This window comes from Ambystoma mexicanum, chromosome 6q (assembly GCF_040938575.1).
Source record: "Ambystoma mexicanum isolate Mex_15411 chromosome 6q, UKY_AmexF1_1, whole genome shotgun sequence".
In the NCBI taxonomy this organism is placed as follows: domain Eukaryota; kingdom Metazoa; phylum Chordata; class Amphibia; order Caudata; family Ambystomatidae; genus Ambystoma; species Ambystoma mexicanum.
In genome coordinates, this window is record NC_090937.1 from 1562560408 (window position 1) to 1562579062 (window position 18655).

Consider the following 18655-nt stretch of genomic DNA (forward strand, 5'->3'; position numbering starts at 1 on the left):
CCAACACTGTGGGCTCAGACTCTTGTACCCCCAGATGATGATTTATGTACGGTTCAACATGCATTGAGGAGTTATGGGTTCTCTTTCAGATTATTTGTTATGAACTTTTGGATTAAAAGTTGATGGATATTGCCGTACAAGCGTAATTTATTTATTTATTTACTCATTTATATTACTCCTTAGGCCTATAGGCAAACGGGTGCAGCTACAAACAAATATTAACCACAAACAAACAACAAGCAAAAACCACATTAAAACCACACAAACACATTAAAAAAAAAAGTATTTGGCCCAAAAAAACGAAGCTAAAAGAAACAAGAAGAATACATAACAACATGACTGTGTAAGCGAAAGCAAAAAGGACAACAGCCATAAAAAAAACATATAACGGTTTCAGAGTGATTTTGCAGGGAAAAAATGAATGTCCTTGCCTCAGATAAATTCACTCTATAAACAATATATAATCAGCCGCAATTTTCACTTAAAATAATACATGCTTGGTCAAAAAAAGCCTTCGGTACATCAAAATCACAAACAACAAAAGATTCAATCATATAAAACACTAAATCATGAAAGAAGTTCCATCATATTAATAACCATATTATTCTAAAAGTCCTGACCCACAGTTTTAAAGAAACATTTGACCAAACACAGATGTCACTGGTGCATTAACTCATAACCAACTCCACTACATTGGTTATGTGCCCCAGCGGAGTCAGCCACTTGACATTATGCTGAAGGTCTTTCTGTGGTGAAGGAGGTGTTACTTACTACAGTGCATGGGGTTTTGTGTCAGTTGACTATCCCTTTGACTTTTCCAATTCCAGGTTTATGAGGCATTGCGTGACATCACTGGACATAGGAGGATGCACTTGGCGTATTAAAGAACGAACTGGCTATATAAAGATGTAACCTTCACATTTTGACCGTACCTAGGCTGTAAGGCTACAGCACACATGGCATGGCCAGACCTGACGTACAGCTATGATTGCCATAGGTTGGCATTAAATGAGACTATAGTAGCATATGGAGGCATTCCCCCTGGCCTGTGTTGATTCTACTGTGTCTACCCCTATCATAACATGGCCTCCTCCATTGCCTACCAAGGCAGCACCCTAGTCAAAATGTGTTTGTAAAGTACTATGTCTACTTTAGTACCAGTTTGGTATTTCTTGAAATGTTAGCTTTTGTACATTTTTTACACCCGTCAATCACTTCATATGACGACATCAGGGTTAATGTGATGTTAGTTAATGTGATGTAATCAGGAACAAAAGGTAACATGACATCACTTCCTGTGATGCCATCGTACGTGTGATGTCCCTTTTGCTACCTCTGGCATTTTGGTGAATTGATGTCCTGGAAAGCACCTGTTAATTTCCGAGACTTCCTGTTTGATTATCAAGGGGTTTAAAAGCACAAAGGCTCTCGGAAGGGTCGGATGTCAAGGACTGTGACAAGGAAAACCTGGACCTGGAATACTCTAAGGTAATTGGGCTATTTCTTTTACCGCGGCCACAGAATACTCACTGACGTTCCCTGAAAAGAGGCCATATTTCAGGTGTTCTAAAGGTTGGTCTCATTTCTTTGGAAAAGCCACTCCATGAACAGTAGGATCTATCAGTGTTATCAATAGTAGTGTTAGTAATGGCATATGTGTACTGCAGGGGGGAGGTAGTGGACATGGCTATTGTTGAAACCAAGCCTTTGGTTAAACCACATTAGTACCCGGCACACGCGGCTGAACAGGAATACTGTGTGGTGATTGGCTCATTTGCGAGCCATACCACACGGTATTCCCGTCCACGCCGTGCGTGCTAGCTACTCTGTTCCCGTTGGGGGGCGTGGCAGCCCCTCAGCCAATGAGGAGGCTCGAAACGGGGCCATCCCCGCTCCGAGCCTCCCCATGGCTGGAGGCTTCCTTCGTCCCCGCCGGGGACTCAGGTAAGAATTTTATTCCCTCCCTCCTCCCACCCCACCCGACTTACCTTCTATCCTGCGATCTCCGGCGGGGACGATGGAAGGCTCCAGCCGTGTGGAGACTCGGAGCGGGGCCATCCCAGCTCCAAGTCTCCACACGGCTGGAGGCTTCCATCGTCCCCCGCCGGAGACCGAGGGACGTTTTTATAATTTTTTATTTTCTTCCTCCCCATCCCCTCCCGACCCCACTTACCTTCTTTTTTCTTCTGTTCTTGGAAGCGATCGCGCTGGGAACATTTCTGTTCCCAGCGCGTCCGCTCTCGATGGCCGCCATGGAAAGGGAAAACGGACTACGTTTTCCCATTCCATGGCGGCGGCCATATTTTTTTTTTTTTCTGTTCCGAAACGTGTTTCGGAACAGAAAAAAAAGCAATTAGTACCCCGGTCTAACTGGGTACTAATGGCAATAAGCCCCTTGGTGGCGGGCCAATACCGCCCGAGGTAATGCCCCCGGGGCACCGTTAAACTTGCCCCAGGGGCATTACCTGGGGTGGTATTGGCCAGCCCCCTCGTGGCTTTTTGCAACAATATTAACTAAAAGTTTTTTTTCTACATGAATGCAGAAATGTGCTCCCTAGACTCTGCCTGAGATGGAAATGTAAATTTACAGAATCTTAAATAACATGTAATACTGTGGGTTGATAAACAATGAGACAGAGACAATGACAGATGTACATTTACGCTAAGATCTTGCAACTTGTTCAAGTGGGAGTTCCAGAAATACAACGCTGATCACTATGTTGCATAATGAGAAATCGTATTGCTTCGCCGCATTGTCTATTGCCGGTAGACGTAGAGGCCAAAGACGCAGTTGAGTGCGCATATCATGACGACCAGAAGTTCCTCCATGAATGTGCTCTGAAGCAGTGTGCTGAAATGTAGCACTTTACAAAACATAAATTAAATTAAAATAAGCAGCCTTCCCTATCTGAGGGGAGAGGCCGCGGCTCTAGGTTTCCCATGTCTGGATGGACTGCCCATGTGTCAACGTGGGAACTACTCCCCAAAAGTCCTCACGTTCACACCTGGAAAACAGCTCTTGCTGGACAATATGTTGCTCTGATTGCTCTTGATTTTTATGGTGTGGAATGCCAGAATGAGGCGTTCTCTTTCTTGAGGCAGTTGTTAATATGGAGGCACCCAAAGCTTCTGACCACAGCCTTCCACTGGAGTTCCACGTCTTAATGTTTTTTTTCAGAGGCCGGAGTGTATGGTGTCTTAGCCAGGCCATAAAAGGTGTACCCGAAGCCACTTCGCTTTGCAGCATAGCGTTCTTGCATCGCATCCGACCAGGTTCTTGCAGGTTTTCTTTTCTTTCACTTCTCTTCTTCATCCCTCAAGCTGTCACTCCTTCATACACAAGTACACAAGTACCTTCTTCAATATTTGATCCTTATCACAAGTATTGTACATCAAAGTGCCATGTGAGCCTACAGCCTGTACCTCAATGACTCACTTGGTCACCATCTCCCTCATTTTTACCAGCGGTGCTGACTAGTCATAGAGCAGGATTATCATGTCAGATGTCCCAATGTGCTGCTGCTTGGTAATTGTGTAAAGGATTCCAAGTCTTGTGCCAGTAAATCCTCTGATCGTCCCTCCTTTTAGATTTCTATCTTCCCAAGTTCCACTAAATCCTCTGATGGTCCCTCCTTCTAGATTTCTATCTTCCCAAGTGCCAGTAAATCCTCTGATGGTCCCTCCTTCTAGATTTCTATCTTCCCAAGTGCCATTAAATCCTCTGATGGTCCCTCCTTCTAGATTTCTATCTTCCCAAGTGCCATTAAATCCTCTGATGGTCCCTCCTTCTATATTTTTATCTTCCCAAGTGCCAGTAAATCCTCTGATGGTCCCTCCTTCTAGATTTCTATCTTCCCAAGTGCCATTAAATCCTCTGATGGTCCCTCATTCTATATTTCTATCTTCCCAAGTGCCAGTAAATCCTCTGATGGTCCCTCCTTCTAGATTTCTATCTTCCCAAGTGCCATTAAATCCTCTGATGGTCCCTCCTTCTATATTTCTATCTTCCCAAGTGCCAGTAAATCCTCTGATGGTCCCTCCTTCTAGATTTCTATCTTCCTAAATGCCCATAAATCCTCTGATGGTCCCTCCTTCTAGATTTCTATCAGCGTCAATTTTCAGATGACCTGCTTGGAGAATGGTAATACATGTAAAGGGAGTAGTGTATTGGAGTAGCTGGTACCAAGACTATAAAAAGTGTTTTCAAACTTTACAGAAACCACATGGCAAATGTCAGCTTCTTAGCTTGGAACCTACTAGGATTATCGGCGCACTGCAGGATGCAGCCCAGCAAATATGGCTCCCCTTGTAGTTGCTGGACCTGGTCTTCTGCATCGATTGACATCACCTGCTCCTTCGGGACAATGAGACAACTAGGACAATATAGCCAACCAATACTCAAGAGCTAGACCTGATATCCATAGCATCATCCGTAGCGTGGATCATGGTGTAGGTGGGAAAAATATCATTGCAGATTCCATTGGATTTTAAAGGAGTGGATATCCTGCTACCTTGGGTTCTTTTTTCCCCTGGTAGGTGACATTTCTTAAAGGGGGCAGAGGCCTCATATACCACAGAGGATGTTTTAGGTGTTGTATTAGAAAAATATAGTATAACAAATGGGTTAAATATATATCTGTTTTAGCCACTATCTTCCCCTTTAACCTTTTCCTTCTAGATTGCCATAAGGCCCTGCTTGCTTCTTTATGTGACATAGCCCTGCATTTGCCCACTCTACTTTACTATACTTGTAATCAGACTCACCGTCGTTTGGCATAGTTAAGATGGGAATCTGTGTGATGGAGCCCCCTCTTCCTTCGACTCGCCCGGCGCGCTCATAGATAGTGGCCAAGTCAGTGTACATATAACCAGGGAAACCTCGTCGACCGGGCACTTCCTCTCGGGCTGCGGACACCTGAAGGGAAAATGTGTGGTTAATGTATATTCGGTGTGTGACAGTACACACCACACTGCAGTACTAGGTGCTTATGATCATTTTGCGCTTTTGCACTTTCTGATAACTGCCACAGCATGACATCATTTAGGCCATGCACTTCCTTTAGGTCACTATAAAGATACAGAATTGCACATGCTTGTCTATGGTGTAAAGTGGTGTTGTCTACTTAATGGCCTCCAGATATGTCAGATGGCAAGAAGGCTACTGAAGTGGTAGTCACTGTGGATTAGAATGAAAGTTACTTACATGTAACCATAATTCTCCGGGGAGGGCATCCACCCAAAATTCAGAAGCTCATGAATTATTCTGTAACAGCGGGACACAACCGACACTGTTTTTATATCTTATTTCAGAAACATGATTTTCCATGATAAATCTCTATTTCCACTATGCAGGTTCTTTTTAAAGGCGAAACATGCAGCAATGGATGACAATAAATGTGTTTACCGACATTTTTTGCGATTTGCCTCAGTTTCCTCAATTTGTATGACAGAGTTGGGCAGGAAGGCAGAGAAAGGGCCTCATTACATGTCCGGGCGGTAATAACACGCCAGTAATTACTTATAACGGCAAGTTACCACACTGGCCAACTATGAGTTTGCCTGTAGGGTGGAAGAATTACTGTCAGCATTTATTTTATTTATTTATTAATAAGGCGCCGAAAGCCTGCAGCCATCAGAGCACCAGAACACAAACACAAACACAAAAAATACAAAGAAGAGACGAGACCAGCAGGTGCTAGCGAGGTAGGTGGTCAAGAGGGGGCCTCAGTGAAAAAGTAGGGTTTTCAGTGGTCGGCGGAACTCCATATACGCCTTCAGTAGTCTGAGGTCTAGTGGAAGGACATTCCATATTTTTGCAGCAAGAACGGGAAATGACCTTCCTAAGATGCTGTCAAACTTAAAGTTTTGATTTTTGACCAATGCTAATGTAGATGACTGTAGCTTTCTTGGAGGCTCAGAGGGGTGTACCAAGTTTTAGATGTAGGCTGGAACACTGCCTTGTAAGGATTTGTGGGTCGCTGCCTTGAATTGAAGACGAGAAGTAATAAGAAACCAGTGTAAGTCATGCCGACTGCGAGTGATATGCTCACCCCTAGATTGCCCTTTAACGATGCGAACTGCATCGTTCTGTATCACTTGGAAGTCCTGTATGTTTTTTTTTTGTGGGCCCGATCAGGAGGGCATTTCTATAGTCCAAACTAGACATAATAGTTACCTGGGCAACTGTTGAACAATTGGGCTCAGATAGGAAGGGTCGACAATTCCTCAATAGCCTGAGATAGTGAGAGCAGCTTCTCACAGTCTGATTAACATAGGTTTAAGAACTAAGTAGGGAATCAAGATGGAACCCTAGGGCTTTAACTCTCTTAGAAACTGGGATACAACAGTCATATATGGAGAAAGACTGATATCTGTGGTCTAGTTAGGATCGAGATCGGGCAGAGACTACTATCAGCAACTCTGTCTTATTCCCATTAAGGCACATCCAATTAGAGTTCACCCAGGCTTTAAGATGGCTGTAGATGGATTGTACACTGATAATGTCAAGATCATAGTTCCCTGAGAGCTCAAGGACCAGCTGAGTATCCTCAGCAAAGTTAGTGAAGAACATCTTCAGCTCGTCCAAGAGGTCGCACAGGGACCTGATGTACAGATTGCAAAAGCAGGGGAGACATACAAGCCCCCTGTTGAACACCACAGCCAATCGGGGCCAATGGAGAGGTGGCATCAACCAGCAAACTCTGCAAGTCCAATGAGATAGGAAGAACTCCACGCAGTTGATGGTATTCGTGCTGCATAGCCCAATGTCTCTCAGGGTAAGGCGGAGGTGGTCATGGTCCAAAAGGTCAAATACTGCTGACAGATCTAACAATATAAGCATTCCAGTGTTGTCCTTATCGGCAATGCTCAACGTGTAAGTTTGGAGATCTAAAAGAACAGTCCCAGTACTGTAGTGTGGTCGGGAGTCGGATTGTCTAGGGTGTAAGATGTTAGATGTTTCTATAAATGACTGAAGTTGAATGGTGGCACTTTTGTCCAATATCTTTAACAGAAAGTTGCAGTTCGTAATGTGCCTTAGATAGTTTGGGTCTTTAGAATCAAGCCCAGTTTTGTTTACCAGGGGTGTTATAGTGACCTTGTCTAATAGAGTCAGGAACTTGGTTATTAAAGAACGAGGAGTTTACGAACCTAACAAGAAAGTGGGAAAAAGTGTCTTAATGGTCAAGGATTACATTAGCTCCAAGATGAGCTTTTTGATGTTAATTGATTTAATTAATAACAAAGTGACTTGTTATATACCAAACAGATGTGTTTCAACCTTAGGTTGAACAAGTGAGGAACATTGAAGATGATAAATGTGTTTGAACAATGTGTTGAATTAGCACGCAGAACGGAGGGACTATGAATGTAAATAAAATACTTATTGTCGTTCTTGACTATGAGATATATTGGTACAGTGAAAATCTTCAACAGCACTGTGTTAGCTGTTGCACTTTGCTTCTCTTCGAAGTCTTTCTGTTTTTTTCCAATCTCTGTATCCTTATGTGTGCATTAGGAAGCAACACACAAATTGATGTGGCATGGTTGCAGAATCTTTGAGTAAACTTCCAGCTTTTCAGGGTTGTAAATTATTGTGACAGTGAGTGGGGAAGGGAAACAAACTTTGAGACCCATGAATTGTAAACCTAATCATTGTAGCATGAGCATAGACTCAGCTCTCAATTGGTCAAGGGAGACGTCCTCTGTGGTCAGTCCAGCGGCTGATAGCTTCTTCCGTCACATTAGAGGAACGCTAGACCTTTCTCTGAGCTGGGCTGAGAGTGAGGACAGAGTTCTGATCTGGCCGGGGTGGTCGTTAGACAAGATACGCGACAATCCTCTGATTACATTGTTGCCCCCCTCCTTGAATCCCCAGAGGCAGGGGATTGAAGGGGGAGGTGGGTTGATGCATGAAAGTGACACTGGAAAGCCAGTAGGAGAATGGCTTATTTCCATGTCATGAAAGGAGTCAGGATGTGGAAGGGGGTCGCAGACAACATGGAAATGAGGAAGGCACACAGGATGTGGCGAAAGGGAAGGTGACCATATGGGGTGAAATAAAACAAGGGATGGGGAATGCTTAGGTGACAACTACGTTGCCAAAATGTGCAAAGGGGGTTGAAGGGTAGCTACCGAAAAATATCAAAGTGTGGATAACAGTTTGATAATGATATCTCGGCAAGAAAGCTGCGGAAATCGGAAAGTGGTGTTCAATTAAACGACAATGAATACTTAGACTTGGCTGAAGCTTCTTCAGATGGGTTACCTCACGCAAGGCCTCAGCATAAGAGCTCATGTCGGTCAGAATCACAAGTACATGCTTTTCACACTGATAGGCCAGGAACTCAGCCTCCGTCAAAGCCAGGCGAGGTGTTATGATGCGCTCAATTCTGCAGGGAGACAAGAGGAGTAGAGGACAGTGAGGACATAAACATAACATCTGTGTGCCAACCATACTGAGGTCAAGCTCCACGTCTGTATTAGAACAGGTGGATAGCTCATGATAAACCACATAATACTCCCCCGACCGACAATGCAGAGCTCAGTGGAGTAAGGGAGTCTACAGACTCGAATTCCAGCAGGGCCATCTCAATCCTTCATCCTCCAGAGGTTAAGTACAACAACATTTGGAAATAACACCTAACAGAACCCTGGGAGAGGCCCCAGACAATCTGGTGGCCAGGAACACTGGCAAGTTCCAGCAGGAATAGCCCACATTGCTCCCTCTGCACCTGCACCTCTGCAACTCAAATGGGCCCCTTTTGCCATTCTCATTGTCCAACCCTGCTATGCTCACCTTCTCATGCCCTCCTCCTTCCCCACTCATCGACTTCACTGCCTGGCCTCCCACCGTCATCCTCGCCTGACAAGCCCACAATGGATACAGTAAAGGGACTTATTCCATTTTCTGTAGTAGCCATCTCGGTTTGCGTGCTTTTTTAGGGAAGCTGGGTTTGCACATGGGTGTGGAAATGAGTACCATTAACAAAGTGATTAGCAGCCGACATTTGTCTCTAATAGAATTAATCCTCATGTTAGGGTGTGGACAAGGTTGATAGCAGCACTGAACCCCAAGGTTTTAACTTGAGCTATGTGGACAGTTACCTGCCTTGACCACCTGCGAATACAAGATTCAATTCCAAAAATAATATTCCAAATAGATTATCCAATATAGCCATATGTTTTACCAACTTAACTGAAAATAGTTAGATAAAGTATGATGCAGGATTCTGTGATTTCTCCATCATGGAACATCCACCTTTAGCCTGAGAATAATTTTCCATGACATTTTCTACCAAATAACAAACTCTCAAAGAAAGATCCTGTAATGCCGTTCCGTACTTGAGGTTGGTCAATGGGATGCAAAGCATATGCTTTGACAGCAATTCATGGACATGTATTTTTTGGCTCAATTGCAGACATTGAAATCTTAGAACTTGACCCAAAAAATGTTGTGTTTGTGTGCAAATAGCTTTATCTCACGCTGCCCAAAACATAAATATACCTGTCCCTTCCCCACCAAACCCCCATACTGTTCTATGAGAAGCAGCTCACCGTCACAATATGGACCCCTTTGATTTTAACCAGACCTCACACCATATTGTTTAATGCACAGCAGCTCACTGCAATCAAAGGGACCTCTGTGACCAGAGGCTCGCTGTCTCCAGAGCCCTGGTTCTCTCTAGGCTTGACTATTGCAACAACCTCTTTCGCAATCTACCTAACTCTACCCTACGCCCTCTGCAACACATCCAAAACAGGACCGTGAGACTTATCCTTGACCTCAAGCCCAGGGACTGCATCTCTCTGGCTCTGAAATCCCTACACTTGCTCCCAGTGGTTGCAAGGATCAAGTTCAAGACCCTCAGAATTGTCCACAAGGCCAGCGCTCTATTCCTAAGTACCTTCCTTCCAGAGCCCTCCACTTGTCTCCAATTCTCTATGGGTGAGTCGCTTCTCCAAGCAGAGACTGGGTGGTAGATCTGTTTCCTCTGCATGTGCCTCCCTCTGGAATGTCCTCCCTGCCACTCTCTGCCATGAGACGGACCTCCTTAAGTTACGGAAGCTCCTCAAGACCTTCCTTTTCTCCTCTTCCTTCTCTCTGCCTCTCCCCTGCTAACCTTTCCCCACCTTCATTTTCTCTCTGCCTTCCCTCTGCTATCATTCCCTTCCTCCTGCTGTTATGTTGACTGGACTGGCTACCTGGTTCTCCTCTGAGTCATATAGTACACCTCCCCCCCTGCCCAGTCCCTAGCACTTGCCTGCAGGCCCTCCAACACTGCCACCGGGCCTTCCCTGCACTCCCTGGGCATGTTCCCTTTGGAGGCCCTGCCTTCCTGCACTTAACCCAGGGCACTGTTCCATTGGGTGCACTTCTCCCGCTTCCTCTCCCCTGCACCTCTTGTCTGCGCACTTGCACAATCTAAATGATACTAGGCCTAGTAAGATTGTTTGTCTTGTTCTCCCTTGTTTTCCCCCTCCCTGTCTGGTTGCGCCTTGAACCACTTGTGTATAGGTGCATTATAAATAACCTATCAATCAATCAATGAAAACCCTACCCAAGTTCCACACATGCTCCTCTACGAACAGTGGCTCACTACCATCATATGAGACTGCAGGTTAGACCTCTTGGCAAAAGGAGCAGGGATTCTGGCCCTGTTGCGACCAACTACATCATGAATGCCTCACAAATGTCTGTGATGAGCCCGGCCCTTGATAGGCAAAGGTCCTATCAGGCCACTGAGCATAAGAGTGACACGGCGAGAGGCATCTGTGGTAACGGAAATGAGAGTTGCACCTGTACAGGACACACCCCAACGGCCTCACCGGCTCTCAATCTGTCTGCTCCAAATAATGAATTAAAAAACAAGCTGAGAAAGGTTTAGAAAGCTAGTAGCAAAGCACTAAGGCAAAATACTAAAGAATACATAGTTGTCATTAGGAGAACAGTATATTATGCAACACAAGTAGAGTGCAATGTAGCACATGTAGAAGTAGCATGTATTATAAAGATGGACAGATAGGGACAATTGTTGCACGTAGACACGAAGAACACTTGCACGTAGACACGAAGAACACATGCACACAAACACGAAGAACACTCACACGTGGACATGAAAAATACTTACATGCTCCCCTGAAGAACATTCACATGCAAAACACAAAGAAACATGAAGAAACAACTTGGCATAGAATGTACTAAGGTACAGACCTAATTCTGCTAGACCTCAATTCTGAAATTCGCCAGCCTAATATAAACATTGCTCAAAACAGGTTTACAAGGCTCACAATGCCTAAACAAGCCCCAGTCGCCAAGGTCAGTGTGCTGAGGGGAATTTTGCTTAAGTTAGCTGAAACCACACCAGATAACAATTCCTAGGACCAGTATCATACAACTATCTGATTAATTTGTTTCAATTGGTAGCAGCAAGAAATACACATAGGGTCTCATTACGATTATGGAGGGAGCCATGGTGCTATTAGAGCCATGGCTGCCTCCATACCGTGCTCCAATACCGGGTTCCTGCAATGAGGAATTACCGGGTCATTCCGACATTGGAGGACCCGGTAATTCCTCTTTGCAGGAACCCATCCCCATTCCCATTTGGGCCCCCATAGGGCTCAATGGGAATGGGGAGGGAGCTAATAACGGTGCCGTTAATAACGGCCCGTTATTAGCTCCCTCTTCCCCTCGCGGGACCCGCTAAGGACACCTGGTTTTACCAGGCGTCCTTAGCGGGTCCCGTAAAGGGAACCTCGTAATCGGTGCTCCCATAATGAAGGGTGCCAGTACCGTACGCCAGGGTTAAAATGAGGCCCATATCCTTGAATGCCAGGTGCAAGTGGCTGCCTTGCCAAGCGGCCCTATAACGTCTGAATACACAACGCCCGAGTGGCTGTCAGAGGACAATACGAACATGTTAGAACAGCAGGAAATGCAATACATTTATAGAAATTAGCTCTAAACAGTGGTACCTTACCACGTGAGTCTCACAAAGGGCATTTATTCCAGACCAAGATAGAAAGTGCACCTGCCACTTCCTTAGCACATCCAGACACAGAGACAACAGCCAAGACTTTGAACAAAGGTGGACAGATAAGACCTCAGGCGTGGGAACAGAGGGGAGTACCTCATTTAAAACTGGATTATGGCGGTTTGTCCATCCCTCCCTACCCACCACATAATTTGGCATCATGTACGATGTTGAGGTCAAATGAGAAAATATCTGACCAATGAAACTATGTTTTTCTTATTGACTGAGTGCAGTAGAATGCCAACCAATGGCACATCATATTAGAATGCTATCTTTTAGAGGGTTTGCCCGAGGAAGGGTTATGGGTTGTAGAAGGACCAACTAAGAGGAGTTCACTTATAGATTATTATATATCCCATATTTTATAACGAATCATGCAAGATAATATAAGATTGTTTTAACTGTACTAACCATGACATAAATTATGACATTTCTGTATGATAAAAGGTTGTTGTACTTGCCACCATTTTGAAGACTGTTTGCTGTATGCTCTTCCAGCGTCTGGTTGCTTTGCAATAAAGCTGGATTTTCTTGTGCACTTGGAGTTACTCTGTTATTGAGTATTTCTTCATTATTTGGCACATTTGGGCCTGTCTCAACACATCTCCCAGCATTCTAACCAATACACTAAGGAAGGTGAAATGGGTGACTGCGGTACGCAGATTTCAAGCTGCACTCCCACTGAACATTAAGTTCTTACCTCCCATAATCATGAGCAGGTAATGTGTGATTTTCTACACCGCCCCTTCCCTTATCTCCCAACTCGCAGATGCTGGTTTTGTTCCTCATGGGGTACAATTAATCTATTTGAGACAGAGAGAGAGAGGGAGGGGTGCTATTTATAGCTAAAGAAATGGAACCTGTTACAAATGAGCAGGGGTAAGAGTACAGGGTTGCAGGTTGTTTTGCCTTATAAGGACAACCCTCTGCTTCCCCCGACTAGCCCATTCCGCTTAAAGATCTCCTAACACCTTAAACTACACGCAGAAACCGCCCACAGACGGCCACCACAGGTAGCCATTTGCAAATAAACAGTAATCGAGCCACGACTGAGCTCTACTTTCCTCTTTATCCCTATTTTTAGCCAGACCCAAAGCACTGTAGTCTATCACGTCCTGGGCTCGTCCCTGTGGATAATCTTCTACTACGTTTCTCTGCCAAGCCCAGAGAAAGCAGACTGGCACTCAGGAACTGGATGCTTCTGACCTGCACCCATCAATATCACAGGTTTTTGCGTCCGTCTCCCCCACTGTTCCACTAATGAATACCACTCCCCTATTTTCTTGCAGAGCCGCCAATAGTGGCAGAAGGGTGCTATACAAGACCACTTAAATTGCATTACATATGGGCTATTGTGATCTTAACCAGACCCCATGCATCACACTGTTCCGTGTACAGTAGCACACTAACTTCAAATGGACCAATGTGGTTTAAGCCAGACCCCTCAAATCATACTGTTCGATGCACAGGAGCTCATTAGTCTCATATCGAGCAATGAGATCTTAACCATTTGTGCAGCACTCTGTTGCTTACCAGATAGGTTTGCGCTACATACATTAACGAGCACCACACATCACACTGTTCCATGCACAGCAGCATATTACCATCATATGAACCAACGTCATCTCAAGCAGACCCATACCCCATATTGTTTGATGCATAGCCTCTAACTACTATCATCTTTGCCTGTCTGTATGCATGAAGCAGCCCACTGCACCATGAGGTGAAGCTGGGCCAGCATGTAAACATGTACCTATCGTGACATCTTTGCCTGTCTGCATGCATGAAGCAGCCCCTCGCACCAGGAGGTGAGGCTGCGCCAGCATGTAAACATTTACCTATCATGACATCTTTGCATGTCTGCATGCATGAAACAGCCACCCGCACCACGAGGTGAGGCTGCGCCAGTATGTATTTTGACATGTTGTAACCATATGCGTATTCTTGCATTTTGAACAATACTCTGTACGATGCACTTTCTGTAACTGGCGCCTAGATGCCTCTGGGCTATGGACGCTACAATAAATAAATAAATAAATAAATAAATAAATAAATAAATAAATAAATAAGGAGCACCTTTTGGGCCTGATTCCTTAATGGCACAATCACATTGGAAACCGCTCTGTGATTCAGGCCCTTTGTCTTTTCTCTCTTCTGGCACTAATATGTGAAGGGATAATACTTTCTGCATGGGGTGGGGCAATTTACAGTACATCAGTTTTACAAAACTGCATTAAGTACTTTTTATATCACATTCTCCATACCCTGATTTGATTTCATGCAGTTCTAAATTTATTTTTCAGGTTCTACTTCGAACATTTATTGTAAGAGCAGCATCTAGAACATGAGGGGCCCTACATAGGACAGTATGGTGTGTGGGGCCTACTTGAGAGCAGACTATAGAACCAGGATATGACGGTATTGCGTGAAGGGTCTAGTATAATGTGCAGTATCTACTTGAGATCATTTTATGGAAGCCAAGATAGGACGGTACGACATGGATGGTCTACTTAAGATCAGATTGCAGAAACCAGGATAGGACGATATAGGATGGAGGGTCTACTTGAGTTCATATTATAGAAACCAGGATAGAACAGATTTTCGTGTAGGGTGTACTTCAGATCAGATGACAGAAACTAGGAAAGGACAATGTGGCATGTACTGTCTACTTGAGATCTGAATGGAGGAAGGACAGTATGGCTTGGCGCGTCTATATCGACTTCAGATCAGATTACAGAAACCAGGATAGGACAGTATGGCTTGGCGCGTCTACAGCTACTTTAGATCAGTTTGCTGAAACCAGGAAGGACAGTATGGCTTGGCGCGTCTATATCGACTTCAGATCAGATTACAGATAGCAGGATAGGACAGTATGGTTTAGCGCGTCTATATAGACATCAGATCAGATTACAGATAGCAGGATAGGACAGTATGGCTTGGCGCGTCTATATAGACATCAGATCAGATTACAGATACCAGGATAGGACAGTCTCTCTTGGCGCGTCTATATCGACTTCAGATCAGATTGCAGAAACCAGGATAGGACAGTATGGCTTGGCGCGTCTACAGCTACTTTAGATCAGATTGCTGAAACCAGGAAGGACAGTATGGCTTGGCGCGTCTATATCGACTTCAGATCAGATTACAGATACCAGGATAGGACAGTCTGTCTTGGCGCGTCTATATAGACATCAGATCAGATTACAGATACCAGGATAGGACAGTCTGTCTTGGCGCGTCTATATAGACATCAGATCAGATTACAGATACCAGGATAGGACAGTCTGTCTTGGCGCGTCTATATCTACTTCAGATCAGATTACAGAAACCAGGATAGGACAGTATGTCATGTAGGATCTACTTGATATTGGATTACAGAAACCCGGATGTAATGGGGAAAGAAAAATGTGCTGCAGTGATAAGCCCATGCAATCTACTCACGTGGGGTCATTGGCGAGGTTCAGGAAGAGGCACACGTTCTCCATGCTCCCGTTCTCCTCAAAGTCACTCTTGAAGAACCGGGCGGTCTCCATGTTCACCTGCAAAGATTGTCAATAGTGTTAGTGAGCTCCACCGATGTGGCACTAGAGTCGCTGCTCCAACACACTATGCTTGTTAGTAAGAATACTGATCAAACGCTTATCCATCAAAAGATCCATAATGCGTGAAAGCATTCCTGCATTGACAGAACAAGGTGTGCTTACCATCAGCAGTTTAGGGCAAGATACAACAAATTGCACACACATTTTGCACTCAATGATTCACACATTGGGCATTTCTGTCTGGGCTGAGAGCTTTCTCACTTCCCAGTCCCCATTGATCCGCCTCAACGCAGCAGATGTTCATGTAAAGAGCAGGGCCCCTTACGGAGACATTGAGGGTTCACCGCACGGCTACCTTTTAACGCAAGAAGATAACTGCAGCGCTGGGATGGAGTTTGGGTGGATTGGTATATGCAGGTGACTTATAGAAGGGCTTGTACTGTACTAAGAGGGGCCCTGGCTTCTCAGCATCAGTGGATCTCCAGAGGAAAACTGGAAGTGTAAGGAAGGCTGTCCCTAGCAGACACATTTGGGAACTTACTAATTGACATTTGTGGAGGGAGGGCTTTCCCGGGGTCCCTTTCATATGTTTGGGGTCCGAGGCCACACCAATACAGTCTCTGATGCATCTGTTTGATGAGATCTTTCTCATCTGCCCTTTTTATTTTAGCTTTGCAGAATTCTGTGGTGTCTTAATGTAATGTAATCACCTTGTTAGAGCTATATAAAACAACAAAAGAAACAACAGTCGGAACTAAATGTATTACATCTTTTCATGCTAAATGAATTTGCTTATTTTATACCTACAACTAGTGCTGGAAACAGAAAACATTTATTCTGTGGACCGTAACTTCTTAGGAGGGGGCAGGGCTTTGTGAAGGAGGAGGCGTGGCGGCCGGCCAGGTTGTGGGCCTCATTACAGGTCGACGGTAAAAGGTTTTCAGTAAGAAAACCTTTTAAGTGAATAATGGACTCTTCTGTTTTGATGGGACACAATATACACCCTAATAAAGAGATGTCTATGAATTGCAGGACATATATATCAGTCTGAGCAGCTATAAAGCTGTACATGAGGCTTCGGCAGTTTCAGCATCCAGTACTGTTAGACAGCGCTTCGCGCGTGTTCTGAAAGTGTCTACTGATGAGACACAGGGCTACGAAAAGAAACTTTTTGCAGGAGTGCTGCTGTGTCTTGTTCTGACCGATTCCCTGCGCTGTTTACACCCATGCGTATGATGCTGCTGTGTCTTTGTTCTGGCCCATTCCCTGCACTGTTTACACCCATGCGTATGATGCCGCTATATCTTGTTCTGGTCGATTCCCTGCACTGTTTACACCCATGGGTACGATGCCGCGGTGTATTGTTCCGGCCCATTCTCTGTGCTGTTTACACCCATGCGTATGATGCCGCTGTGTCTTTTTCTGGTCCATTCCCTGCGCTGTTTACACCCCTGCGTATGGCGCCGCTGTGTCTTGTTCCGCCCCATTCCCTGCGCTGTTTACACCCCTGCATATTATCCCACTGTGTCTTGTTCCGGGCCATTCTCTGCGCTGTTTACACCCATGCGTATGATGCCGCTGTGTCTTATTCCGACCCATTCCCTGCGCTGTTTAATCCCCTGCGTATGATGCTGCTGTGTCTTTGTTCTGGCCCATTCCCTGCGCTGAATACACCCCTGCGTATGATGCCTCTGTCTCTTTTTCCGGCCCATTCCCTGCGCTGTTTACACCCATGCGTATGAATCCGCTGTGTCTTTTTCCGGCCCATTCCCTGTGCTGTTTACACCCCTGCGGATTATGCCACTGTGTCTTTTTCCAGCCCATTCCCTGCGCTGTTTACACCCATGCGTATGATGCCGCTGTGTCTTTTTCTGGTCCATTCCCTGCGCTGTTTACACCCCTGCGTATGGCGCCGCTGTGTCTTGTTCCGCCCCATTCCCTGCGCTGTTTACACCCCTGCATATTATCCCACTGTGTCTTGTTCCGGGCCATTCTCTGCGCTGTTTACACCCATGCGTATGATGCCGCTGTGTCTTATTCCGACCCATTCCCTACGCTGTTTAATCCCCTCCGTATGATGCTGCTGTGTCTTTGTTCTGGCCCATTCCCTGCGCTGTTTACACCCATGCGTATGATGCCTCTGTCTCTTTTTCCGGCCCATTCCCTGTGCTGTTTACACCCATGCGTATGAATCTGCTGTGTCTTTTTCCGGCCCATTCCCTGTGCTGTTTACACCCCTGCGCATTATGCCACTGTGTCTTTTTCCAGCCCATTCCCTGTGCTGTTTACACCCATGCGTATGATGCCGCTGTGTCTTTTTCTGGCCCATTCCCTGTGCTGTTTACACCCATGCGTATGATGCCGCTGTGTCTTGTTCTGGCCCATTCCCTGCGCTGTTTACACCTATGCGTATGATGCCGCTGTGTCTTGTTCCGGCCCATTCCCTGCGCTGTTTACACCCATGCGTATGATGTTTATCTACACTTATCAGCTCATCTCTCAGGCGCTCTTGGCACTTGTTTTTTCTTCCTCCTTAGTACTCCAATTTTATGAGACAGATACTGACATCGGATAGGGACTGCTGCTGGACACACTGAGTTTTGCCAGTTTTGCCATTTCAATGCCACCTCATCATATGCCTCACTTGGGGATTCACTTCGAGTTGCTAAATACTGACGATTTTAGCATCCCCCTAATTCAGGGATTTGTGAAATACCACCAGTGGTATTCTATGGAAACTGTCAGTAATACTACAGGCAGTCTTTCTGCCGAAGCTCTGTCTAATTGTATCTCCTTCACAGAGGAAGAGGTAAAAATACCAAATTTAACCCAAACTTTTTTGGACTTATGCATTATAAAAAAATGTTTTTACAAATCAGCCTCGGAAAGGGCGCCCCTCACCTCCTTACCTGTACTATGCATAAAAGGTTCAGAGCTGACCCTTATCTGCATAAGGAAGTGTATAGTCCTAGTTCAAACCATTATCCGTTTCAATCTTTACAGTGAAGCAGTGAATGGGTAGGCATTTTTTTTTACAAAATACTTTTTTGTTTACCACTTGCACTGATGGTATTCCTC

At 45.1% G+C, this 18655-nt stretch overlaps 1 protein-coding gene across 1 annotated transcript in view; it reads right to left on the minus strand.

Moving 5' to 3' along the window:
* ATP6V1B1 (ATPase H+ transporting V1 subunit B1) overlaps positions 1–18655 on the minus strand; it is a 433722-nt gene that overhangs the window by 103107 nt on the left and 311960 nt on the right. The window contains exons 8-10 of the mRNA XM_069632272.1: positions 15477–15574; positions 8267–8390; positions 4765–4915 (exon numbers count right to left, since the gene is read on the minus strand). Of these exons, the coding sequence (XP_069488373.1) occupies positions 4765–4915; positions 8267–8390; positions 15477–15574 (373 nt within the window). The remainder of the gene's footprint in view (positions 1–4764; positions 4916–8266; positions 8391–15476; positions 15575–18655) is intronic.